The 27,546-nt window shown below is 40.5% G+C and overlaps 2 protein-coding genes across 7 annotated transcripts in view; both read right to left on the minus strand.

The window, feature by feature from the left end:
- LOC118358677 (protein unc-13 homolog A-like) overlaps positions 1-16,650 on the minus strand; it is a 101,200-nt gene extending 84,550 nt beyond the window's left edge. For 4 of the 5 annotated variants that reach the window (XR_008080212.1, XR_008080213.1, XR_008080214.1 and 1 more), the window contains exons 1-3: positions 16,332-16,631; positions 2,316-2,345; positions 2,116-2,215 (exon numbers count right to left, since the gene is read on the minus strand). Coding sequence is in view for 2 of the 5 variants with exons in the window: in XM_052480532.1 (XP_052336492.1) it covers positions 2,116-2,215; positions 2,316-2,345; positions 16,332-16,353 (152 nt within the window). In the remaining 3 variants the exon portion in view is untranslated. Of the gene's footprint in view, positions 1-2,115; positions 2,216-2,315; positions 2,346-16,331 lie in introns of all 5 variants that reach the window. The other variant, XM_052480533.1, reaches the window with a different exon arrangement.
- A 1,147-nt stretch (positions 16,651-17,797) lies between these two features.
- On the minus strand, positions 17,798-26,493 carry LOC118359238 (SWI/SNF-related matrix-associated actin-dependent regulator of chromatin subfamily E member 1-related-like). Of its 2 annotated transcripts, none has more exons than XM_035737644.2 (9): positions 26,284-26,493; positions 23,006-23,107; positions 21,941-22,144; positions 21,515-21,635; positions 19,709-19,761; positions 19,524-19,593; positions 19,211-19,426; positions 18,753-18,885; positions 17,798-18,393 (listed from the first exon to the last, which is right to left on the minus strand). In XM_035737644.2, exons 2-9 carry the CDS (start codon positions 23,081-23,083, stop codon positions 18,381-18,383), a joined length of 888 nt encoding a protein of 295 aa, XP_035593537.1. In that variant the 5' UTR covers positions 23,084-23,107; positions 26,284-26,493; the 3' UTR covers positions 17,798-18,380. The 2 variants fall into 2 exon arrangements, with proteins under 2 accessions (XP_035593537.1, XP_035593536.1); XM_035737643.2 differs by having other exon boundaries at positions 19,709-19,764; positions 26,284-26,489.
- Positions 26,494-27,546: the final 1,053 nt, after the last annotated feature.

The raw sequence follows: 27,546 nt of genomic DNA on the forward strand, positions 1-27,546 counted from the left end.
GTAGCCGGCCAGGAATGGCTATTTAAGTTTGATGGCCTTGAGATAGAAGCTGTTTTTTAGTCTCTCGGTCCCGGCTTTGATGCATTTGTACTGACCTCGCCTTCTGGATGATAGTGAGGTGAACAACCCATGGCTCGTGTGGCTAATGTCTTTTTGGCCTTCCTGTAACATTGGGTGCTGTAGGTGTCCTGGAGGGCAGGCAGTGTGCCTGCGGTGATACGATGGACAGACCACTCCACCCTCTGGAGAGCCCTGCGGTTGCAGGCGGTGCAGTTGCCATACCAGGCGCTGTGCGCGACGTGGCTGGTTTTTCCTTTGTAATCCATGATTGTCTGTCACACACATCTAGTTTGTCTGGGAGCATGTCATCGCTGTAGCTTTGTTTTTCCTTTGTAATCTGCGATTGTCTGCCACATACGTCTCGTGTCTGAGCCGTTGAATTGAGACTCCACTTTGTCTCTGTACTGACGTTTTGCCTGTTTGATTGCCTTACGGAGGGAATAACTACACTGTTTGTATTCAACTATATTCCCAGTCACCTTGCCATGGTTAAATGCGGTGGTTTGCGCTTTCAGTTTTGTATGAATGGTGCCATCTCTCCACGGTTTCTGGTTTGGGTAGGTTTTAATAGTCACAGTGAGAACAACATCCCCTATAAACTTCCTGATGAACTCAGTCACTGTGTCCGTATACACGTATACAACATCAATGTTGTTATCCGAGGCTACCCAGAACATATCCCAGTCCGAGTAATAAAAATCAATCTTGAAGTGTTGAATAGACCTTAGCACGGGTACTTCCTGTTTGAGTTTCTGTCTATAGGAAGGGAGGAGCAAAATAGAATCATGATCTGATTTGCCGAAGGGAGGGCGGGGGAGGGCCTTGTACAAATCCTGGAAGAAATAATAGCAGTGGCCGATTGTTTTCCCGAGTACTACAGTCAATGTGTTGGTAGAACTTCGGGAACGTTTTCCTCAAATTTGCTTTGTTAAATTCCCCAGTTACAATAAATGCGGCCTCCGGATATGTGGTTTCCAGTTTGCATAAAGTCCAGTGTAGTTCCTTGAGAGCCGTCATGGTATCGGCTTGAGGGGGAATATTCACAGCTGTGACTATAACCGAAGATAATTCTCTTGGCAGGTTTATGCGGTCGACATTTGATTGTGAGGTATTCTAGGTCGGGTGAACAAAAGGACTTGAATTACTGTACGTCACAATCACACCATGAGTTGTTAATCATGAAACATACACCACCGCTCTTCTTCTTCCCGGAGAGTTATTTATTCCTGTCTGCGCAATGTACTGAGAACCCAGCTGGCTGTACGGACGTGGACAGTATATCTGGAGAGAGCCATGATTCTGTGAAAAAGAAGCGATGAAGCGATGGATGGTGAGCCCTCCTGAGTTGGACTAGAAATCTGTAATCGCTGCCAAAGGGGATTTTAACATGTATTGACTCAGGGGGTTGAATACTTATCTAATCAAGATATATTAGTGTTTCATTTTCACTTTATTTTTATTTTATTTTTTACAAATGTTAGAATTTTTCTTGACATTCCAGAGTATTTTGGGTAGATTGTTGACAATGACAATTAAATCCATTTTAATCCCACTTTGTAAATCAAGGGGTGTGAATACTTTCTGAAGGCACTGTATATGCCATGAGAGCAACCAGCTATAATCCAATAGAACAGAGAGACAATATGATTCAGCCTGTGGTGGATGTGAGTCACTGAGACACAGAGAGCTGTCTGAAGGGAAAAGGTGAGGTCAATAAGACAGAGTGGAGGAGACCAGTATTATTTCATACAAGGAAAAGAATATGTGAATTCTAGCAGGAAGGAAGCGTATAGAGCCGGGTGGGTGGTGAGTGAGTGAGTGAGTGAGTGAGTGAGTGAGTGAGTGAGTGAGTGAGTGAGTGAGTGAGTGAGTGAGTGAGTGAGTGAGTGAGTGAGTGAGTGAGTGAGTGAGTGAGTGAGTGAGTGAGTGAGAGAGAGAGAGAGAGAGAGAGAGAGAGAGAGATAAGATGAGGACTAAAGACAAAGAGGGGGAGAGCCAAGGAAGATGAGGAGGAAAATGAGAAGAAATAAGGAGAAAAGGAAGAAGAAGACTCACAACATGAAGTCCTGCTCCCAGCATGGCTGGGCACCACGCACAGTGATGGTGGTGCTCTTGACGTTCTGCACTTTCAGCGTCACGTAGGTGTTAAACTTCTCTGGGGAACATCAAGGAATACCAGTCTTATTGTAAAACAAACCAGTGTTTCTAAGACTTTTAATACTAAGTCAAACATGGACAAACATGTCTTGACTCACCTTGGGCCCCATCGAGTTTGGCTTTCTTCACTGCAAAACAGACCGAGAGAAACAAAGCATGAGCCATACCGTAATGTGTTTAATGGGTCAATCAATCTAGAAATTCAGGTTTCTACAATCAAACCTATTAATAACCCACATCTCTCTGGACTGAAAAGGTTTTCTGCATAGACAGTGTCACTTTGTGATTTAGATTTGTATTTATAATTTTTTTAATGTATTTTTAATTTTTAACTAGGCAAGTCAGTTAAAATAACAACTTCTGATTTACAATGACGGCCTACCCTGGCCAAGCCCTAATCCGGACAACGCTGGGCCAACTGTGCGCCGTCCTATGAGACTCCCAATCACGGCCGGTTGTAATACAGCCTGGAATCGAACTAGGGTCTGTAGTGACGCCTCTAAAACTGAGATGCAGTGCCTTAGACCGCTGTGCCACTCTGGAGCCCAATATGCAATATGCATATAATCAACATATGCAAATCAGCACATGTGGGGTTTGTGAGTGATTGACAAGACCCTGGCATTTCATAGGAGGAGAAGTGGAATGCACTCCCTCTGATGTCAGAATGCCTAGATCTGCATTAGTCAACAGATGTGGAAGGCTCTCAGCATTATGCTCAGACGAGAGTGGTTCAGAGAGGTGCGTGCTTGCACCAGTGGGGTAGTGTTCTATTTTTTTATGTGATTGAGGGCAAAACTGTTTTTTAAATGACGTCATCAAAGTTTGTAGCCTAGCGAATAGCCTATCATTATAGAATAAACATAATATGCATCCTCCAATTGCCACGTCTGCCTATGCCCAGACATGGACTATTCTGCTTTAGCTAACCATCTGAAAATCTTGTTAGAAATAAGCAGGTGTTTTTGGTGTAACAGTAACGTTATAGGCCTACTATGCTATGCTATTATATTTGGTTCTATTATTTAAAATACTAATGAATCTTTATGTGATCTTGCGAGACATTGATTCACCTTTGATCTAACTTTACTAAACTAGCACCATTGTGAGAAGTGATAATCTTCTATTTGTAATAATAATAACAATAAGTGATGAGTAGGCCTATTAAGCGTAGGCAACAGATCTTGATGAGATGTCATTTTAAGCGATTGGAGAGTCATTCGGGGTGCTGAAAGGACAGCGCCAGGATCATGCAATGACGTTGAACAAATGTGTGGTGCTGAAGGACAGCTTACGGATAGCTCTGCCGTTCGGTCAGTTCAGGAACAAACAACAATAATTTGAGGTGGGCCTATAGCCTAATAGACATACGACTATGTGGTACAGCTAGCTATTTGTAGGCTATAGCCTAATGTAAATACAAATACATATATCTTAGTATCATTGCACTGTTTGTGAGGACAGCTTTATTGCTGTAGCTTACACTCTGTATTGTAAATAAACTTTTCTTTGATTAGCTTGAACACATGGCTACAATTTACCCCATTACAGAATAAAAGAAAACAGAGAGGTGAACTATTAATTCATATAATGTATTAGCATAGCTTAAACATGCTACCAAATCAACTGACAAAGTAGTGAACCTAATTACTGCAAAGAAATGAAGGAAGTATTAAAACAGCAATAAAATCTAGTTTTGGTGTGGTGTAGTCGTGCATCTCAATAAACTACAACCTAAATGCATTATTATCTGTAGCTCAGTTGGTAGAGCATGGCACTTGTAACACCAGGGTAGTGGGTAGTGGGTTCAATTCCCGGGACCACCCATACGTAGAATGTATGCACACATGAGACTGTAAGTCGCTTTGGATAAAAGCGTCTGCTAAATGGCATATATTATTTATTATTATTATTATTATTATTATTATTATTATATATTATTATCTCCAACTTGGCCTATTTCACATTTACAATTTCCTACCCTGACATTTCAAGTTAGAACAAGCCTGGCGTCTCAACCAATAGCCAATGTAGGCTAAATATCCCAACTAGGGCTACAGCAACTTCCAGAGAGGGTCAGTCTCCTTGTGCTTTTAGGTGGACACTCTAGTTTGGCTGTCCTCGGCAGAACAGTGTCACCGTAGCCAAGTGGTCACATATCGTTCTGGGTTCCACTTTGCAAGAGTGGGTTCGGGGAGTTTTATGAACATCAAGGAAGACGCACAGAGAATTTATTTTCAACATTCTGATTTGCCAAAGTGATCAAGCCTCCGACAAGTCTTCGCAGTGCACACATGTAGCTTATAGTTCATCATCATTCTCACCACTGCCAGACGGAAGACAGAAGAAACCATAATTTACCTACCTCTAGGCTGCTATACATATTTATTTGGTTTGTCATCCTAACGCTTTATCTTGGCCAGGTCGCAGTTGTAAATGAGAACTTGTGCTCAACTAGCCTACCTGGTTAAATAAAGGTGAAATAAGAATAAATAAAATAAAAATGGAATTTTAGTGGTAATTAAATATAATTTATTAAAACTTCATCAGAATGAATCTTCCAGAAATAGTTTTAACAGATCCGTGAATTCTCAAATTGAAAGAAGTGAGGGAGCGCCGCTCCTCCTTGCTCCGGCAGCACTACACCCCTAGCGTGCACTCACAGGTAGTCACAGGTAGGATGGAGGGGGCAGCACTACACCCCTAGTGTGCACTCACAGGTAGTCACAGGTAGGATGGAGGGGGCAGTGAGGCCGACAGTGCGGCTGTATGACACAATGGAAGCAGGTCTGTTAAGGCAGGGTTTCCCAAACTCGGTTCTGGAGCCCCCCCTGGTAAGCGCTTTATTATTTTCGGACCCTGGAACTACACAGCTGATTCAAATAACCAACTGGGGGGGAAACCCAGTAGGAAACCCTGTGTTAAGGTAAACCCTGTGTTAAGGTAAACCCTGTGTTAAGGTAAAGTTACCACTATCATCTCTTATGGGCTCACTTTAGGCAACCAGGATTTTTTTCAATCACGCACTCTGACGTCAACTGGCCCATTCGTTATTAATTCATCCCGCGCCCACCTGCCTGCCCTGCCGATGCCAAGCACCCCCATGTTCAGGGCATTAATATTCAAAGGTTTCCATCTAATCCCCACTGCTCGCCTCCTTTCACTTCATCTCCAAAAGCTGCAGTTAAGAAAAGGAAAAGAAGGAAAGTGGTTCATTTGGAATCCCAGAGTTGGCTAAATGAACCTCAAAGGATTTTATCTGAGGGCACAGTGGAACGTGACACTGATGCCCGCAAGCAGCACAGGTGCGGAGAGTGCTGAATATCTACTAACCCATTTTCTATAATTATGGGTTCAACTGGAGCCCTCTCACCTGTATGAATAATCCATATCATAATTATGAAGCCAATTAAGATTTTAGTTGTAACTGAAAGGTTGCGATATTGAATCCCCAAGCTGACAAGGTAAAAATCTGTAGTTCTGCCCCTGAACAAGGCAGTTAACCCACTGTTCCTAGGCCGTCATTGAAAATAAGAATTTGTTCTTAACTGACTTGCCTAGTAAAATAAAGGTTTTAAAAAAGCATCATGACAATAGTTGATGTACTTAAAATAGCTCATTCCAACAGAAGCTGAGGATGATGTTTGTTTTATCTGAATATCAATCTAACCTGCTAGTGTGCAGGGGAGGAGGAGTTAGACCAGGGGTTGTTAACAGGCAGCGCCGTTTCACAAAGTTTTTAGGACATCTGTATTCCCACACACACAAAAGATGTGATTGTGTGTCAATGTATTGAAGGTATGAAATTAGTGTTATTTTCAAATACAATCTCTTTTTAGGCTTAGTTGTGGACAATTTGCAGTGTACAAATTCTAATTATGTTGCGGACCCCAGACCATTCGCTCTGAGTTAGTTGCCTGAGTTAGAGAATGCACTTAACCAACTTCAGAGCTAAGTCTTTCATGATATCATTAGTCAATCTAAAAGCCTACTTTATCCCCTTTGGTGTGATTCCATAGAACACTGCAAAATACAAACAACAAAAGAGACGTTGAGCTCCATTGTTATCCCCCCCAGGATTCTACCCAGTCATTCTGCCAGCCTGTTCAGCTGTCTATTCCTCAACACCTCTGCCTCAGCCAACCATGTCCCACCCACCCTCCAACGCAGTGCCTTCCCCATCATTAGCCTTGATTCACTGCCTGTATTTCCCCTTTCTCTCGCCCTCCTCTCTCTCTCTCTCTCTCTCTCTCTCTCTCTCTCTCTCTCTCTCTCTCTCTCTCTCTCTCTCTCTCTCTCTCTCTCTCTCTCTCTCTCTCTCTCTCTCCCACTCTCTCCTCCTGCCATGTGGTGTGTGTATATCTTTTTTCTTGTGCTCCATTAATCTCTCTGTGCAGCCAAGCGAGCGAGGAGCAGAGCAGAGCCACGCAACACCTCCACCACTAAAAAGAATTGTAGCGGATTGGAGGTTGGGGGGTGGTGGTGGGGAGGGGAGAGGGGAACTCACGCAGCTCACAGGCACAATGCTAAAGCATCTTGGCTGTGATGGCAGGAGGGTTTGCAGCAAATAATGCCGCTCTCGGCCTACAGAGGAGCGCCAAGGTATTATTGCCTGAGATTTTCCAATCAAAAGCTTACAAGCACCTCATACTTCAGAGCAGTTGTATTTGTACCAAGAGCAAGCAACAGCAATATAATTCAAACCTGTAACCTGCAGGAATTCTATAATGTCGGAGGAATTCTCAGTTATGAAGAAACAGAAGGAGGAGCTAGAAAATAAAAATGATCTGAAAGGTAGGAATGAGACAACATAATGTATTAATCCCACCATTTCATCTTATTCTATCTAACTGAAGGGGAAATTAAGTCACCCACTCACCCCATACTCAGGGGAGTATAGTGAAATTAATCTGGATTATAACGTGATAATAGTAAGCATAATCAAAGGTCAAGGCTGTATAATTTAACAGGATCCAATTAAATGCGCCCTTATGAAGAATAAGGGCACATCATTTTTTTTTAAAACATTGAATCCACAGAAATGGAAAAATGAAATTAAAGCCAAGGGCTTGCATCTCTTTCAAAGAGAAGCCTGGTTATTGCCTTCTCTGTGTCAAGATACAGGCATCATGTATTCAGAACGTAAACAGAGCATGAGATAATGTAATATCGTGTCTGATTATATGGAACTGAACAGGCCTCGGCTGGCGCAGGATAATTATCCTTGCATTGGATTACAGAATTATTCATGCTAGCTGTGCCACTGAACACATTCAATGCTGGGGAATACACTGAGAGCTTCAGTGGATGTTCATTTGGGAAGAAGAAATGACTGAGGGTTTCTCAACTAAAAACAAGCCCATTACAGCAAGGAAGTGTGTGTGTGTACTGTTTGACATGGTAATGTGACTCTAGGCACAATGCAGCTAGGAATCTCTCTCCCAGAGCACTGAGCAAGCCTCTTCCTTATCACTAATGATCTGAAGATATGCAAATAGACCTACAGTGCCTTCAGAAAGTATTCATACCCATTGACATACTCCACATTTTGATGTGTTACAGCCTGAATTCAAAATTAATCATGTCTTTTTTTCACCCATCTGCACACAATACCCCATAATGACAAAGCGAAAAACATGTTTTTAGATTTTTTTTTAATGAAATAGAACTACAGCAATATCTCATTTACATAGGTAGTCACACCCCTGAATCGATACTTTGTAGAAGCATCTTTGGCAGCGATTAGAACTGTGAGTCTTTCAAGGTACAGTACCAGTCAAACGTTTGAACACACCGAATCATTTGAAGGTTTTTCTTTATTTTTATTATTTTCTACATTTTAGAATAATAGTAAAGACATCAAAACTATGAAATTACACATATGGAATCATGTAGTAACCAAAAAAGTGTTAAACAAATCCAAAAGCCTTGATAACAGCTTTGCACATGCTTGGCATTCTCTCAACCAGCTTCATGAGGTAGTCACCTGGAATGCATTTCCATTAACAGGTGTGCCTTGCTAAAAGTTCATTTGTGGAATTTCTTTCCTTCTTAATGCGTTTGAGCCAATCAGTTGTGCTGTGACAAGGTAAGGGTGGTACAGTGCATTGCAAAAGTATCCGAGGACACACTGAAAAGGGATGAGATGGATTGAGGAATGCACCAGAGAGTTCTGTGTGTATTCGGCCCAAGCTAGATAGCGACTCCACTCTTGTGGTTGGTGGGTGCGGTGTTGGCGAAGGTACTTCCCCATTTCCTGATTCAGGCGTTCCGTCTGCCCGTTGGTTTGGGGATGGTATCCAGAGGATAGGCTGATGTCCCTGATTCGAAACAATATCTTCCGGGATCCCATACAGACAAACACCTGTTGGAAAATGCTCTTGGCAATTTCCATGGCATTAGGTAGATGCGGAAGGGTGATGAGTTGGCACATCTTGGAGAACCGGTCCACTACAACTAAAATAGTCATGAGGCCCGAAGAGTCCAGTAGATCCATGAGGAAATCCATGGCGATACGGGTCTATGGTCTGTGTGGTGTAGGTAAAGGCTTGAGCTTACCGGTAGGTAGTTGGCGAGGGCTCTTTGCCCAAGCACAGACGGGACAGGAAAGAACATAATCCTGGACATCGGCTGATGACCACAAGAACTTGCGCAGTAGCTCCGTGGTCCGGGTGATTCTGGGATGCAATGAACTCAGCGAGGTATGGCACCACAGCATTAGTTAGGTCTTGCCTGCAGGGGTTCCTGGAGGTGCTGGGTCGTGGCGTAGAGCCTCTTGGATGGCTGCTTGGATTTCCCACTGTATGGGTCCCACGACACAAGATGGCGGCAGGATGGGCTCGGGAGCTGGGTTAGAGAAAGAGGCGTCAAATAGACGGGATAAGGAATCAGCCTTCCCATTTTTCTTGCAGGGCAGGTATGTGACTAGGAAGTTGAATCAGGTGAAGAAGAGTGCCCAGGGAGCCTGTCTGGGGTTGAGCCTCTTAGCACTTCTTAAGTACTCCAAATTGCGGTGGTCGGTAAGAACAAGGAATGGGTGATGAGCTCCCTCTAACCAGCAGCACCACTCATCGATAGCCAGCTTAATGCCGAGAAGCTCTCGGTTCCCGACATCATAGTTCCTCTCAGCAGGTGACAGTTTCTTGGAAAAGAAGCCACATGGGTGTAATTTGGGAGGTGTCCCGACCCGCTGAGAGAGAACTGCTCCCACGCCAACCTCGAATGCATCCACCTCCAGAACAAAAGGAAGGGTAGAATCTGGCTGCCTAAGGATGGGTGCATAGGTGAAGAGGCATTTGAAGGTCTCAAATGCAGTAAGGGCAGTGTCGGTCCTTTAGGTGTGTTGAGTCATTGTCCTGATAACAACCCAATTGAGATGGTTTGGGATGAGTTGGACTGCAGAGTGAAGAAAAAGCAACCAATAAGTGCTCAGCATATGTGGGAACTCCTTCAAGACTGTTGGAAAAGCATTTCAGGTTTAGCTGATTAAGAGAATGCCAAGAGTGTGCAAAGCTGTCATCAAGGCAAAGGGTGGCTACTTTGAAGAATCCAAAATATATTTTGATTTGTTTAACACTTTTTTCATTACTACATGATTCCATATGTGTTATTTCAAAATTTATGTTTTCACTATTATTCTGCAATGTAGAAAATAGTAAAAATATAGAAAAAACATTGAATGAGTTGGTGCGTCCTAACTTTTGACTGGTACTGTGAGTCTCTAAGAGCTTTCCACACCTGGATTGTGCAACATTTGCCCATGATTATTTTGAAAAATCTTCAAATTCTGTCAAATTGGTTGTTGATCATCAGTAAACAATCATTTTCAGGTGTTGCCATAGATTTTCAAGTAGATATACAGTTGATGTCGGAAGTTTACATACACTTAGGTTGGAATCATTAAAACTTGTTTTTCAACCACTCCACAAATTTCTTGTTAACAAACTATAGTTTTGGCAAGTCAGTTAGGGCATCTACTTTGTGCATGACACAAGTAATTTTTCCAATAATTGTTTACAGACAGATTATTTCTCTTATAATTCACTGTATTACAATTCCAGTCGGTCAGAAGTTTACATACACTAAGTTGACTGTGCCCTTAAACTGCTTGGAAAATTCCAGAAAATTATGTCATGGCTTTAGAAACTTCTGATAGGCTAATTGACATAATTTGAGGCAATTGGAGGTGTACCTGTGGGTGTATTTCAAGGCCTACCTTCAAACTCAGTGCCTCTTTGCTTGACATCATGAGAACATCAAAAGAAATCAGCCAAAACTTCAGAAAATATATTGGAAACCTCCACAAGTCTGGTTCATCCTTGGGAGCAATTTCCAAATGCCTGAAGGTACCACGTTCATCTGTATAAACAATAGTACACAAGTATAAACATCATGGGATCACGTAGAAGTCATACCGCTCAGGAAGAAGATGTATTCTGTCTCTTAAAGATAAACGTACTTTGGTGCGAAAAGTACAAATCACTCACAGAACAACAGCAAAGGACCTTGTGAAGATGCTGGAGGAAACGGGTACAAAAGTATCTATATCCACAGTAAAACAAGTCCTATGTCGACATAACCTGAAAGGCCGCTCAGCAAGGTTTGCAACTGCACATGGGGACAAAGATCATACTTTTTGGAGAAATGTCCTCTGGTCTGATGAAACAAAAATAAAACTGTTTGACCATAATGACCATCGTTATGTTTGGAGGATAAAGGAGGAGGCTTGCAAGCTGTAGAACACCATCCCAACCGTGAAGTACGTGATGGAAGCATCATGTTGTGGAGGTGCTTTGCTGCAGGAGGGACTGGCGCACTTCACAAAATAGATGACTTCATGAGGGACGAAAATGTGTGGATATATTGAAGCAACATCTCGAGACATCAGTCAGGAAGTTAAAGCTTGATCGCAAATGGGTCTTCCAAATGGACAATGACCCCAAGCATACTTCCAAAGTTGTGGCAAAATGGCTTAAGGACAACAAAGTCAAGGTATTGTAGTGGCCATCACAAAGCCCTGACCTCAATCTTATAGAATATTTGTGGGCAGAACTGAAAATTCATGTGCGTGCAAGGAGGCCTACAAACCTGACTCAGTTACACCAGCTCTGTCAGAAGGAATGGGCCAAAATTCATCCAACTTATTGTGGGAAGCTTGTGGAAGTCTACCTGAAACGTTTGACCCAAGTTAAACAATTTAAAGGCAATGCTACCAAATTCTAATTGAGTGTATGTACACTTCTGACCCACTGGGAATGTGATGAAAGAAATAAAAGCTGAAATAAATAATTCTCTCTACTATTATTCTGACATTTCACATTCTTAAAATAAAGTGGTGATCTTAACTGACCTAACACAGGGAATTTCTACTGAGTTTAAATGTATTTGCCTAAGGTGTATGTAAACTTCCGACTTCAACTGTAAGTCAAAATGTAACTCAGCCACTCAGGAACATTCACTGACTTCTTGGTAAGCAACTTGAGTGTAGATTTGGTGTTGTGTTTTAGGTTATTGTCCTGCTGGAAGGTGAATTCATCTCCCAGTGTCTGATGCAAAGCATACTGAACCAGGTGTTCCTCTAGGATTTTGCCAGTGGTTAGCTCCATTCCATAATTTTTTTCCCTGAAAAACTCCCCAGTACTAAACAATTACAAGCATACACATAACATGATGCAGTCACAACTCTGCTTGAAAATATGGAAAGTGGTACTCAGTAATGTGTTGAATTGGATTTGTCCCAAACATAACACTTTGTATTTAGGTCTTTGCCAAGTATTTTGCAGTATTACTTTAGTGCCTTGTTGCAAACAGGATACATGTTTTGGAATATTTGTATTCTGTACAGGCTTCCTTCTTTCGCTCTGTCAATTAGGTTAGTATTGTGGAGTTACTACAATGTTTTTCATCCATCCTCAGTTTTCTCCTATCATATCCATTAAACTCTGTAACTGTTTTAAAGTCACCATTGGGCTCATGGTGAAATCCCTGAGCAGTTTCCTTCCTCTCCGGCAACTGAGTTAGGAAGGACGCCTGTACCTTTGTCGTGACTGGGTCTATTGATACACCATCCAAAGTGTAATGAGTAACTTCACCATGCTCAAAGGGATATTCAAAGTCTACTTTTTATTTTGACCAATAGGTGCCTTTCTTTGAAAACCTCCCTGGTCTTTGTGGTTGAATCTGTTTTTGAAATGCACTGCTCAACTGAGGCCCCTTACAGATAATTGTATGTGTGAGGTGCATGCAGAGATGAGGTAGTCATTCAAAAAATATTTTACAACACTATTATTGCATACAGAGTCCATGGAAGTTATGTGACTTGTTAAGCACATTTAGGCTTGCCATAACAAAGGGATGTAATACTTATTGACTCAAGACATTTCAGCTTTTATTTCTTTAATTAATTTGTAAAAACATTATAATAAAATAATACTAATTCCACTGACATTATGGGGTATTGTGTGTAGGCCAGTGAGAAACGAAATCTGAGTGTCATCCATTTTAAATTCAGTCTGTAGGACTACACAATTTAGAAAAAGTCAGGGGGTGTGAATACGTTCTTAAAGCACTGCATAGGCCGAGTTATAATCAGGCATTTACAAGAAATGGTAACAGTGGGGACGCCTTCTCTCCCCTGGGTTGTTGTCGCTGCCATATCTACATGTGTTAAAGACCTAGAAATGCCCGTGTGAAGTCTCTCAAGCTCACCGTGGCAACTGGATGTTAACCAAAAATAACCACTGACATAGCTGTACACTCAATGCTAATGGGAAAGCACCCAAATGCCAGAGAATAGAGGGTTGCTATGCCAACAATGCTTGAGGATATTGAGGGTACATCTGGGGATCTGTCTCAATCCTGACATCTGTGCAATCAGCTTGTTTATACAACGACGGTGCCAAGAACATATCCTGTCACAAACACTTTGGAGTGGGCGGTTTGGTTTGCTGAGGGTGGCATGTTGCTCTACCTCTACATATAGTACATTGATGTGTGACAATAACATAGAACTGCCCTAATCTATAACAGGCAGGCTACTAACAAATTAAAATAGACAAGTTACAGAGGGTCACAAAAGACCCACAAGGTCTTTTGTGAATCCCACAAGGATTCACAAAACTGCTGATATTCAAACAACCTGACCCAAAAACAGACTTGTCACCAGGCTGCTCGTTATGGCGCACACCTGTCACCATCGGTTCACGCATCAGCGCATAATGACAATCACCTGGACTCCATCACCTCCTTGATTACCCTCCTTGATCACCCTCACCTCCTTGATTGCCCTATATATGTCACTCCCTTTGGTTCCTTCCCCAGGCGTGATTGTTTCATGTCTGTGTGCTGTTAGTGTGTCTTGTTTTGTATTATGTTCTGTTTATTTTAATAAAATATTCACTCCCTGAACTTGCTTCCAGACTCTCAGCGTTACAAGACTATTCCAAAGGTGCTCTGATGTCACTTAAACATCTAGTTTTGGTTGAAATTTGGTTGAATTGTCAACTAACGTGAATTCAACTTGAAATCAACAAAAGATTTCACCATGACATTGAATTTAAGTTAAAAGTTGGGTGAAGAAAAAGGCTAAATTCCCTTACCTTGATCACTATTTGCAAATCCAATCAGTTTTGCACATTGATTCAACATCAGCACTCTGAATTGTTTTGTTGAAATTAGGTGGAAACAATATTGATTCAACCATTTTTTTCCCTGTTGGTTTTGCTGTTTTAAACTTACAAAACATTTGCTTTTGGGTGTTTTGTTTGGAGAGTAACTGGGAGAGTAAATGGCTTAGGGATACCAATACCGCATGGCCCAGGGTAAAATCTCTTGGACACACTTTTATCATCCGCTGAGAAATGTATTTCACACAAACAATCAAATCATTTTAGAAGAGGTATATGGTCAACAACACTGATTCAACATAGTAGGCTAGTGCTAGAGGCAATCTACTGTGGTCACGGCACTGAAAGGCTACATTCAGCACATTTCCTTGGAAACTCATGATTTCTCAAGAGGAAGGCTGTCATAAGGAATGCAATCATCATTAAATGACCAAAAGCGACACAGTCCACTGGGCACAAACTGGTTGAATCGGCATGATTTCAATGGAATTTGTCAACGTGTTGCGATGTGGAATCTGTGGAAAATACATGGATTTGCAAAAAGTCGTCAACTGTTGTTTTGAGGGCAAAATTCAACAACAGAGTTATGTCATCATGGTAAGCAATGGTAAGCAATTTTCAACATAGACAACCCTTGTTTACGGTTAGGAGTTAGGTTAAAGGGTTATGGTTAGGTTTAGGGTTAGCTAAAATGGTTACGGTAAGGGTTAGGGGAATGGTTAGCTAACATACTAAGTAGTTGCAAAGTAGCTAAAAAAGGAGTAATTAGTTGAAAAGTTTTTAATTAGCTGAAATGCTGATGATGAGATTCGCCTACCCATCCACCCCGACCAACCACCCTCCTTTCGTTATTGCCTTAAGTAACCCTCTGTCTTATGTAACCATACCAAACGGAATTTATCATCCTAATTTTAGTGTCTCAGATTACATTTACTATGTTACGTCTAGTCTGAGACCAGGCTGCCCATCCAGGGTTTTAATCAAGCCCAGCCATATTTAGCTTTGATATTTGTCTGACTACTGCCAATGAGCTATCGTGAGAATGATTATTGAGAGATATCATTACTAAATATATATTCACTGTTGCTATCAAAGTCATTCCAAAGGGAAGGTTTAGCAGAGCAAATTAAATGTAACCATACCCTCTCTCTAAGTCATATATCATCAATGATAATATTTAGGCCTATAATATTATAGCATTTGCGATGTCATCAACAGCTACTGTTTCAATTCAACCCAGGGTTCAACAAAAAATAGACAATATGTATAGGTCTAGGGTTTCAAGCTTTGGTTGATGTCAAATGTAATATTCAAGTTAATAAGGAATATCTTGGATTCACATCCCTATTTCAACCAAAAATTAACCAAAGTTAAAAGAATAGTAAATCAGATCAAACTTTATTAAAGTGCATTTAAAGTTTGATTTGATAGGATTTAGTCCTATTCTTTAACTTAGATATGTTTGGTTCAGAAAAACTGGAATTAATGTCAGACTAAGTCAGCGGTACAAAATATACATCTCCTTCCTATGTTGATATTTGGTTGCGTTGACAACCAAACACAATTCAACATCACACTATTTACTGTATTGCAAAAGTATGAACTTCTCAACAAGTTAACAAATTCTATGTTGGATTCACGTCTCCAACTAAACCAAAAGTTAAAGAATATTATTAAACCAGTGGTTCAGATTAAACTACCCAAGCATTAGATTTAGATCTCATTTAAATGCTGATATTTGGTTGCGTTGTCAACCTAACACAGTTCGATATTACTTTTGTAATACAGTAAATAGCCTAAAGTTAAGGCTATCTTACAAACTAATGTAAGAGTTTTTATTGAACATTAAAATGGGTAACTCATCCATGGCCACATTGAGGTTACTGTAACTATAAATGTTTTATGTAATCATAGAAAGCGTACAAGTTCAACGATATCATGCAAAAACTGCACAGCGGGAAGCACTCGTTTTAATGTTGCTGTACTACTAAGACAATTAACCTTAATCAAAAATCTAGTGAGGGGATATGGTAAATAGGACTATCTACTACGAATCAGACATTTTGATACCACAGGCCTAATATGAGGTTTTCGAATTCTGTTCAAATTATAATTTGGTACGGTGAATAGGCTTATGACAATCAAAGTGTTTATGATGACATTGATAGCCTATTACGCTTCTTTATCACTAGAAGACACTCATATAATTAAAAGAAGAATTAGACCAATTAAACAACCATAAAATGTTGGCCACAAAATACAAACCTACTGTCAGTTTATTCAGTTAACAGCCAACTTAAATCACATTTAGTAAAACGCGTTTAATTTATGAAACCACAATTGATACATTTTATAGCAGAATCAGCTGCAATGAGATTCATTGAAGAAAACAGCCCGCGAAGCAGCTGGTTACCCGACTTAACAAGAGCATTTCTCTCCACAGCCAATAGGCTACCGCAAGCTTGAAATATGTTTGTTTTTATCGCTTACCTCCAACACAAAGCAATGACATCTCTTAGCTCTTGCTATGATCGCTCCCAGATGTCCACCAGCTTCAATCCGGAGTAGATATCTGTCTCTATAGCCTGTATAAATAGGTGGACGTGATCAGCTCCGCTTCACAACTAAGCTATTGCGTGTCACTGCTATGTGACATTAAAAAAAAATACAAAAATCTGACCTTTCCCTCTCACCCACTGAGTCAGGATCAATTTGGGGGGAGGGAGGGCAGGTATATTTCATCCTCTTCAGCTCTCCGCTCCCCGACTCACAGCCATCTTGTTCAGCACCACCACTGTAAGGACAGTTCCCAAGAGTGACGTCAGGGTAGTGAGGACCGGATGGACCAATGCTGTTTGGCAGTCGGAACACTCTACCTCAACGTTACGTGGCACCGCTGAAAATCTCAAATGTAGACTACTACATCTTCTAATCTCAGTTAACTGGACCTAAAATAGGATTATAAAGAGTCTTCAAATCCACTACCAAGGATGACTACAAGCAAGTAGATTTACCCTAGTGCGTACTTTGTGTAAAAAATAAGGAATTACATTAAAGTAGAGAAGTAAGCTATTGAATATCTTACATACCATATTTACCCTGACATAATTATGTTCTGTGCCTAGAATTACTCTGCATCTCCTTGTTCCAATCCAAGCTTTTAGAAACATATTACAGGGCATACTTTGAGGAGAAAACTGGAATTGGTTTTGTCCTTGGAAAGGGGCAATCAGCTGTTGCTATATTCACTGTACATTTTTTCACTTAAACATTTATGATTTGCACCCATTTATTCTTGAAGAATATAATTGATAAATGCCTCGAGTTTAGTTCAACTGTCTCCCCTCATCAGAACCCAAAATATAAGCTTGTTTTACTGCAATGTCTGTAAAGAAACACTATTTTTCCTTAAAACATCATTAAAACTATAATTTTGATATCATGGCTGTTCAGTCCTTGCATCCATAGCTCTGTCTATGAATTTGAGTGGTTACATTTCTCAAGCCCCCAGATTTGAAACGAAACAGGGACAACACTTTGTTAACGTTTATACTACCGATTGCTGCTTTAATTAAGTGGTTTCTATAGTAAAACACATTGGGAAAGGCCTACAGTGAATCAAGAAGATCTAAATAAATTAAACATGTCAATACTGAGAGTGGATTGAAAAGTCAATCCATGAATGGAAAATTATGAAATTAACTCAAATTTAAAGAAACTGTGTACAACCCAATCAAGCTAACTGACGTTTCTAAAATGGAGCTATACCACCCTCTGGTGGGGATCTAGCAACTAAGATCAGACAAGTCTGTCCAAAATACTTCTGTCCATTGTTAAGTGGGGCCAACAGGTGCTATCGGCAGCTATTGAGTCATCAGGCCATTTCAGACAACATCCTCCATGCGTCACTATAGGCTCTATGTGCGTCACACTCATCCTTAATGACATCTGGAAAATTACACACATTTACTTTTATTGCAAATTGATAAAACAATTACAAAGAAGACAAACATCCGATTTGAATTAACGCAAATAAACCATGACAAATAAAATCCCTTAATCCAAAACTGCCCACCACAAAACTAATATCAATTACAATACAAAAACATATTCTGAAAACATTGCTATAATCTTTTCCAGTTCATTTTGCCTCTCATTGGACACCAGTACACTTCCGCAACCTCCTCATTTCCAAGTGGCTTCACTTGAAAAACTCTTAATTCACTCCAAATGCCATAAAAGGCAGGTCAACTGTTTCTTCCATTTAACAAACCAAATGAACTACAGATGGAACCAGTTAAGGCAGTTGACATAATGACTGTTCACATCAAGCCTCAAAGGCTTATATTCGCCACCAAAACTGTACACACATGCAGATGTACCACAGAGTAATGGTATATGGACTGAACGTTGTGTTTTATCTGTTACATCAGATAGACATCCCACCTATCCCTTGACTACACTGCGATGGGCACTGATTGGACCTGTCGTTGCACCATCTGGGATCCACATCAAGTGGGAATGGGTGTGGAGGTAGTCTCATAGTTTCTCACTGAAAATAAGGTGAGGGAGGAGACTGTTAGAACAGTGTGACCATCCATAACAACAAGGTAAGTTGTTGTACTGTATGCATGCAGATCTAGCAAGTGTTTAAATTTGACACAACATTATACAGTGGGGTAAAAAAGTATTTAGTCAGCCACCAATTGTACAAGTTCTCCCACTTAAAAAAATGAAAATTACAGGCCTCTCTCATCTTTTTAAGTGGGAGAACTTGCACAATTGGTGGCTGACTAAATACTTTTTGCCCCACTGTATAGGAATGGAAATGCACAAGACTGTAGGTCATGTATGTTCCCTGACATAACTCAGTACAACTCATGGTATTAGACCTTCTCACGGGTGTGTTACCTGTCAAGGTGAGAAAGGACATCGTGAAGCTGAGCCAGCAAGGCACGGTGCTCATGAGGATTGCTCTCCAGAGTACCACTCAGGCGACTCAGGTAAGAGTCCAGGGTACCAAGAGAGGGGGTCTCACCCGTGCCTGGAGAGAAAGTGTAGTGAAACTAAGGATTCAATTCCTATATGGACAATATTGGGGGTTGATGGAAAAAAATACAAAAATATTGTAGTTTAAAATATTTTTAAAACATTAGAACAAAATCTGTATGTTTCAAAATGTCTTGCGAAGGACAAGTCATCAATGTTGATTTTGGCCAATTCATCAACAAACACGTTTAGTTTTTACGTCTACAAACTACTTTCATGGTAAGGAAACTTCAACATAAGTAAAAGCAACCAAATCATACAGGGAGACTGTGCTATCAGGTACCGAGATGAATGAGAGAGCCCAGTGACATGGTTCTGACCTGGCAGGGCCACAGTGGACAGGCTGCTGACAAGGGTGTGTTTGATAGCCAGCAGGTGCCTGTGCAGAGCCTGCGTCCGGAGCTCATCCTGACCCAGTTCAGCTTCCAGTCTCTCCTTAGCGCTGTACATGTCTGAAATGTGCTTCTGCATCACTGCGTTCTGCTCCTCAAACTCCACATTTGCTTTGCGTAAACGCCGCAGCTCCGCTTCCCGGGCTGGGAGCAAAGAAACAACCATTAGTAAGGAAATAGCTAGAACTTTCTTCACTGAAACAGTGTTTGTCCCAGAGACACTCCTCTGCCTGTCTCATACCCTTGTTCTGGTCCAGGAATTCCTCTGTAAATATTGGAACATCAAATCTGTTGGACAGATGATCTGAACCCTAGAGGACATAATTCAAAACAAATCAACCCGTTAACACATGGCACAAAATCAGAAGTCAGCCTACTCATAACCTCTATTCAGAAACACAACACATTATGTAAGGCTAACTGTACCTTCAGAGCAGCTGATCCAGAACTGTTAGCATTGATAATGACAGATGGAGACTCTTCTGAAAAAGAAGATCCCGTTATTTAAATGCTCAAGGAAGAAAAATGAACAAAAGACAAAAACTGAAAGGAACAGTTTTAACCACCCTGTCAAACTAACGAAATACAGTGGGGCAAAAAAGTATTTAGTCAGCAACCAATTGTGCAAGTTCTCCCACTTAAAAAGATGAGGCCTGTAATTTTCATCATAGGTACACTTCAACTATGACAGACAAAATGAGAAAACAAAATCCAGAAAATCACTTAATCATTTAATGAATTTATTTGCAAATTATGGTGGAAAATACGTATTTGGTCACCTACAAACAAGCAAGATTTCTGGCTCTCACAGACCTGTAACTTCTTCTTTAAGAGGCTCCTCTATCCTCCACTCGTTACCTGTATTAATGGCACCTGTTTGAACTTGTTATCAGTATAAAAGACACCTGTTCACAACTTCAAACAGTCACACTCCAAACACCACTATGGCCAAGACCAAAGAGCTGTCAAAGGACACCAGAAACAAAATTGTAGACTTGCACCAGGCTGGGAAGACTGAATCTGCAATAGGTAAGCAGCTTGGTTTAAAGAAATCAACTGTGGGAGCAATTATTAGGAAATGGAAGACATACAAGAGCACTGATAATCTCCCTCGATCTGGGGCTCCACGCAAGATCTCACCCCGTGGGGTCAAAATGATCACAAGAACAGTGAGCAAAAATCCCAGGACCACACAGGGGGACCTAGTGAATGGCCTGCAGAGAGCTGGGACCAAAGTAACAAAGCCTACCATCAGTAACACACTACGCCGCCAGGGACTCAAATCCTGCAGTGCCAGACGTGTCCCCCTGCTTAAGCCAGTACATGTCCAGGCCCGTCTGAAGTTTGCTAGAGAGCATTTGGATGATCCAGAAGAAGATTGGGAGACTGTCATATGGTCAGATGAAATCAAAATAGAACTTTTTGGTAAAAACTCAACTCGTCGTGTTTGGAGGACAAAAAATGCTGAGTTGCATCCAAAGAACACCATACCTACTGTGAAGCATGGGGGTGGAAACATCATGCTTTGGGGCTGTTTTTCTGCAAAGGGACCAGGACAACTGATCTGTGTAAAGGAAAGAATGAATGGGGCCATGTATCGTGAGATTTTGAGTGAAAACCTCCTTCCATCAGCAAGGGCATTGAAGATGAAACGTGGCTGGGTCTTTCAGCATGAGAATGATCCCAAACACACCGCCCGGGCAACGAAGGAGTGGCTTTGTAAGAAGCATTTCAAGGTCCTGGAGTGGCCTAGTCAGTCTCCAGATCTCAACCACATAGAACAACTTTGGAGGGAGTTGAAAGTCCGTGTTGCCCAGCAACAGCCCCAAAACATCACTGCTCTAGAGAAGATCTGCATGGAGGAATGGGCCAAAATACCAGCAACAGTGTGAAAAGTGAAGACTTAAAGAAAACATTTGACCTCTATCATTGCCAATAAAGTGTATATAACAAAGTATTGAGATAAACTTTTGTTATTGACCAAATACTTATTTTCCACCATAATTTGCAATTAAATTCATTAAAAATCCTACAATGTGATTTTCTGGATTTTTTCTCTCTCATTTTGTCTGTCATAGTTGAAGTGTACCTATGATGAAAATTACAGGACTCATCTTTTTAAGTGGGAGAACTTGCACAATTGGTGGCTGACTAAATAATTTTTTGTCCCACTGTAGAAGGTAGACGTGTCACATATCTCATCTAATAAGTTAGATGCGTCACAAGTCTGACCTCGCTTGACCTTCTTGTCCTGGATCTTGGCACTGGTGATCTGATAGGCTTCACTCTGTTGGTATTCTCTCAGCTCCCGGGCATACTGCAGCTTCTCTCGCTCTGCCTCATCCAGGAAGCGCTATCAGGTCAGCACACAAGCAAACTTCAGTCCACTCCAGACACACACAGAAGAGATCTCAATACACTGGTAGCTTGCATTCCCAGGCTTCTCCTCAACATGATAGCCTGTAGTTGTGAAGGCCGACCTGGGCTTATCAAACAGATTTGACTAGTCTATAAATATTCATATCAATATAACTATGCATAAAATGATGCACAATGCTACTGAATGCACTGCCACTAAATACAAAGCTGTGGCAAAAAAAGTGTGTAACTGTTCCTACAACTACATTTCTCTATCCGACCCATAAAGCCTGAAGGTACCTGTTTGTCATGAGGTGCTAAGCGGCTCCACTCTGCACCCAACCTCTTGGTGATTTCTGGAAAGGGCAGGTCGGGGTGTTTGGCACGGATCTGCTCCCGCCGTTCATTCAGGAAACGCACATATCCGGTCACTGGTGCCTTGGGACCATTGGGCAACACCTTCTTTCTCTTCTTACCCTTGGGCCAACCTCTCTTCTTCACAGGCTGTACAGAAAGAGAACAGACATGCGATCCAGGATGAAATTATAATTGCTAGCAATGTGAAAGTGTGTATCAAGAATCAGGAAACATAGCATGGCATCATCATCATCATCATAACAATGTTTATGCTCTTCTCCAATTTAAAGGGCCAATGCAGTCAAAATTATGTTTCTCATGGGTTTTGTTTCATATTGTACAACAGCTGATGAAACAAACACTGTAAAACTGTTTAGAAATTTGATCAGAGTTATTTCCTGATAGTTGCTGGTTGAAAACACAATCTACACAGGACCTTCTAATCAGCAGGTTTTCCATGGGTGGAGTTTTGGCTTGCCTAGTGACGTCGCCAAGTGGCATAAGTTAATACAGACCAATAAGTAAGAGAGTTCCAAACCGCTAGTTTTTAGATTACATATCGGAAAAGTCTAAGTGGGATCCTTGGTATGTCCAACTCTGACATCACCCCATTCAAGTTGAAATGTAAAATGGTTAAGGTTTATGGTTGGCATGTCCCAAGGAGCCTGGATTGCACTAACCATTACATATCCCTCTCCACTCAGACCACTCCAGACAGTCCTAGCTAAATTCTTGCTTGGGAAATAGTTTTGGTGAAAAGCTATTTCTTTCTTTTTGACCAATTTTAATGGAAAATTATTACAGTAAGGGACTTAAACTGTTACACAGAAAGTATTTGATATTAGGATAAAAACGGTTGCATTGGGCCTTTAAGCTAGATCAGGTCATAGAATGGTAACAACTCGTAGGAAACAATGAGATAACCATACAGTGAGTAGTCTGTGTTTACACAGAGTAGAGACAGTACTGTTATTCATGTCAGTATGGGGCCAATTCCCCTTCTCTTGCCTCTTCTTGTACTGCATCAGAGGACTGCGTGCCTCTTGGTGGAGGTCCGTCATTTTGCTCCTGCTTCACACCACCCATGATATCGTTATCCCAGTGATTGATCTGCAAGTGGGATATATTACATATGAATCGAAAACAGGTCTAGGAAGTTATTAGTACTTTATACTCATCGAGTTTGTCAGAGGAATATGGTTATATGAAGGACGGGACTATATCAGATCTGTAGTTTGTTATTCTAAATATAACCTAGCTCTTGATCATGACTCTCAGTTCCTTTACATTACACATACGAGTCACCGGACGAAGGCGTCTTCTGTACGGGGGAGTTTTGTTAAGAGCGCCGATGCTCGGATTGAACATTACCACGCATCACTTGAATTACGTTTTAGGAAGCATAAAGACCCTATCTTTCATATTACCGAGAAATTGTTTTCAAGAAACAAAAGGTTAAATTGATAAACATCTTTATAGAGTTTGGGTTCCCAGACGGTCATATTTCCATGCTAAAGCGCTTTTTTACGGAAAAAATACAGAAGACAGAGTGGACTAGCCATCTGAGTCTTCGAACACCGGTGTAAACAAAAATAGATGCCACAAAAATGTTGTCACTGAAAATGACAGCCGACTGCTACTGTGTTAAAACCGGTTCAAACAGTGTACAGTAAATGGGTGATTTGCATTTGTGAAATTATTTTGATTTGATATGAAAGTATGGGGATTTATGTTTCTAGAACCGTACCGCAATTTGAGATTCGCGGTTAGATTAAAGTAATTGGCTGTTTTGGCTTCCAGAGCCAATTTGCCTTTGAACAGAATATAAATATAAGCTAGCTAGCTACAAGAGTGGTGTTAGCCTGCTGCACAGACCCTATGGACACTAGCCTAGAGCGCCAAGTTAAATTGTACTTAGGAGCATTTTTAAGCTCTCTCCATGGTTACAGTAGGAAGAAAAATATGTAATTGTTGTAAAAATGTGTGAGTGTGCTACATTTACTATCATTATATATTAATACATTGAATTACTTTGACATATTTAAATTATGCTATATTATGCCAAGTTCCCTATGGTGGACAGAACGTGTTTCTACACTAGCCGACACAGACTAAGGTTTTCACCATACAATTAATTACCGGAAATAGTTCAAATTGCTAACGTTAGTATTAAAGATTATAGTCACCACAATCTCACAAAATCCATTGCATAAAGGTACACTATGCAGAAATTGCCCTGTCATTTCCTGGTTGCTAAACTTCTAGTTTGTCTAATTTCAGTTTATGTGACAAAACAAGCAAGTATAGTGTAGAGAATCATTGTACCATTTAAACCGCCATGAAATATATTTTCCATAACCAAAAATATTACATTTTCATCTGTTTGAAGCAGGTGTACAAAACCAAAAGTAAAAGACAAAAACAAAAATGATGAATGGAGTCATAGAGAGAGAGAGAGAGCACATAACAGATCTGCTGCTTCTTAGACTTGCTTTCAATGAGAATGAGCCCTATAACTCACATTTCTATGTGAATTTGGTCAGGTCGCTCTGTCGGTTGCTGAAATTCTACACTGTTCGCTCAATTTCTATTTATGTGAGAAAACAATTACTGAATAGTATAGGAAATCATTGTACAAATTAAATCGATGTGAAATATATTTTCAATAACAAAAAAGCTGGTGGTCCAAAACAATTGTTTCGAAGCTGGTGGACCGAAAGTAACTTTTGGTTTTGGTCCACCAGCTTCAAACAGATGTAAAAAACGTTTTTTTCGTTATTGAAAAGATATTTCACATCGATCTAAAACTGAAATTGCGCGAACAGTGTAGAATTTGTGCAACCAGGAAATGACAGCAGTTTCCACTAGATAAGACAGCCACAAAGTCAGAAAAGCTTTCGCATTTTGACTACAGATGCCACTGTTGGAGAAATCAATAGGGAAATATCACAGCCAATCACGACACTGTTGGGTAAGTAATGCTATGAAACACTATCATTCCATTAGCGCCAGATATTATGGTCATTTTCTGAAAGTATAATGCAAAAAAATTACATATCCTGTGTAGCACCTTTTAGAACATATCCATATATTTGGTTTAATAAAAGTGTATTTTGTCGTATGCGCCAGTACGTAATGTGACTGAACGCAGCTATAACGTTACTTTTTAGACCACAGTTTTAGCAACAAAAAAAATCGGGCGCTCCTCCCATAAACTTCTCTAGCCAAACATGAATTCGTGGATTTGAAGGTTAAGCTATCATTCAAATGAAAGCCAACCCCTGTCGCCATTTACATTTTAGTTATTTAGCAGACGCTCGTATCCAGAGCGATTTATAGTAGGGAGTGCATACATTTTCGTACTTTTAGAAACCGATGTGAGGGTGGTGATTAGTTGAAATCATAAGTCAAGTGTTCTTTTTCCGTATTAGCCATCTACCGAAATAATTTCCTCACCGAGATATAAATGGCTACGACAGGTTGTCATCTATTGAAATATATAAGCAGTATACCCAAGTTCATTGAGGTCTGTCTGTTAAGAGCGCAAACGGTACACGTCATCAAAGTTATATCAACGTGAGTGATTTAATTTGCGCGCGCTATTGATTACAGGATAACAAACCTAATAAATTCCAGTTTTGAGTAACCACCTGGTAAATATTGGTGCGTGTGCAGTTTATACGGTACTCATTTAGCGAAATACAAGTAACGTAAATCTGAACACAAGTGTGTAGTAGGGAGTAACTTTTATGTATTGGGTTTAACAAGATCACAATTTATTTCAGCATATCGATTATGAATTTGTACACTTAAAACCGGTGTTTTGACAACTCAGCCATAAATAGAAAAATACATAACAGGAAGCAGAAACAGTATCATTTGCAATGTATGTTTTACGAATATAAATTATACTTTAAAAATGATTTAACATACTTTAACTTAAATCAGGTCAAAACTACTGAATGAGCCTACTTAAAATAGTCCAAAAACGACGATTTATTGATTTTGATTATACAAGTGTAATCGTGAAGATATGTTTGTCCAGGCGTCTCTAACGTTGGCTACTGTAGAGCGAGCTAAATAAATAGCTAGCTAATTTTGGCTAGCAAACATCGATGGAACGGACAATGGGAAACGGTCAGTATACTCCCTGAACAGGAGGTACATATGCGTCAAAGATGTGATGAAATATGCCAACAATAACATTTATCTAACAATAATATTCATTTTAATATACATGTTTAATGTAATTATTTAGCAAACCTAGATAATATTTTATTACTCACCCCTTATCATGGGCTCTCAACCTAACGCCAGAGACGGAAGATGGAGCGAGACATCCCACTCCCTAATTTTTTTCTGTTCTAATGGAAGTCGATTAACTAAGTAGAACAGACCCAGCCTCTATCGCATTTGTGTACTGTCTATGGGTGAGACACCCCCTTAAGTAGACCGGAACTGACCATATTTTCCAATGGTAAACGGCCCGAATTAATCTTTATTTATCGACCATCTTTGATATGACTTCAGGAAGAGCGTATTCTCATTGACGATTGGCTGACACAATAACACCCACATGATTGGTTAGTTAATTCTGAGCTATATACACAACGAGGCATGTGCTGCGTTCAGTACGTTTTGTACGTTCTGTAACATTCAATTAAACGATGCTGTACTGAACGGCCAGTTGAAAAACGGGGAGGTTGTGGTTTGGTGAACGCTGTCAGCATGGCCAATTCCTCACAGATAGAACAATGAAACATATATTTCACTGGATGAGTAAAAGTGAAGCATCCGCTTGGCTTATCCACTCGACCACCCAAATATGGTCGTGAGCGGAAGCCGGCAGTGGGCGAAGATGGAAGGACATTGATTTTGGCAGACATTCCGCAAATTTTCTCATCAACATTTGATGTCAATTACAGTTCTGTTCCCAAAACTACAATGTGTTATGAACAGAGTGGACTTTAGCAAACGTTTTTAAAAGTTGTGTTGTTTAGAAGTGTAAAGGCAAATTGAGTTATTGCACATGCGCACTTCAAAGTAGGCGTTCCCTAATGGAAATATGCAGATTTTTATTTGATTTATTTTACCTTTATTTAACCAGGTAGGCAAGTTGAGAACAAGTTCTCATTTACAATTGCGACCTGGCCAAGATAAAGCAAAGCAGTTCGACAGATACGACACAGAGTTACACATGGAGTAAAACAAACATACAGTCAATAATACAGTATAAACAAGTCTATATACAATGTGAGCAAATGAGGTGAGAAGGGAAGTAAAGGCAAAAAAGGCCATGGTGGCAAAGTAAATAAAATATAGCAAGTAAAACACTGGAATGGTAGTTTTGCAATGGAAGAATATGCAAAGTAGAAATAAAAATAATGGGGTGCAAAGGAGCAAAATAAATAAATTAAATACAGTTGGGAAAGAGGTAGTTGTTTGCGCTAAATTATAGTTGGGCTATGTACAGGTGCAGTAATCTGTGAGCTGCTCTGACAGTTGGTGCTTAAAGCTAGTGAGGGAGATAAGTGTATGATAGACTCGCC

The sequence above is a fragment of the Oncorhynchus keta genome, chromosome 26, assembly GCF_023373465.1.
Source record: "Oncorhynchus keta strain PuntledgeMale-10-30-2019 chromosome 26, Oket_V2, whole genome shotgun sequence".
Classification (NCBI taxonomy): Eukaryota; Metazoa; Chordata; class Actinopteri; order Salmoniformes; family Salmonidae; genus Oncorhynchus; species Oncorhynchus keta.

Bases quoted from the DNA above. Each gene is read 5' to 3' on its own strand.
- LOC118359238 (XM_035737643.2), bottom strand. From the start codon at position 23,083: ATGGGTGGTGTGAAGCAGGAGCAAAATGACGGACCTCCACCAAGAGGC. The intron at 22,145-23,005 runs GCAAGAGAAGGG...CTTTCTGTACAG, and splicing joins CTGATGCAGTACAAGAAGAG to CCTGTGAAGAAGAGAGGTTG. The intron at 19,594-19,708 runs GTACAGTTAGCC...TATGTCCTCTAG, and splicing joins CTGGATCAGCTGCTCTGAAG to GGTTCAGATCATCTGTCCAA.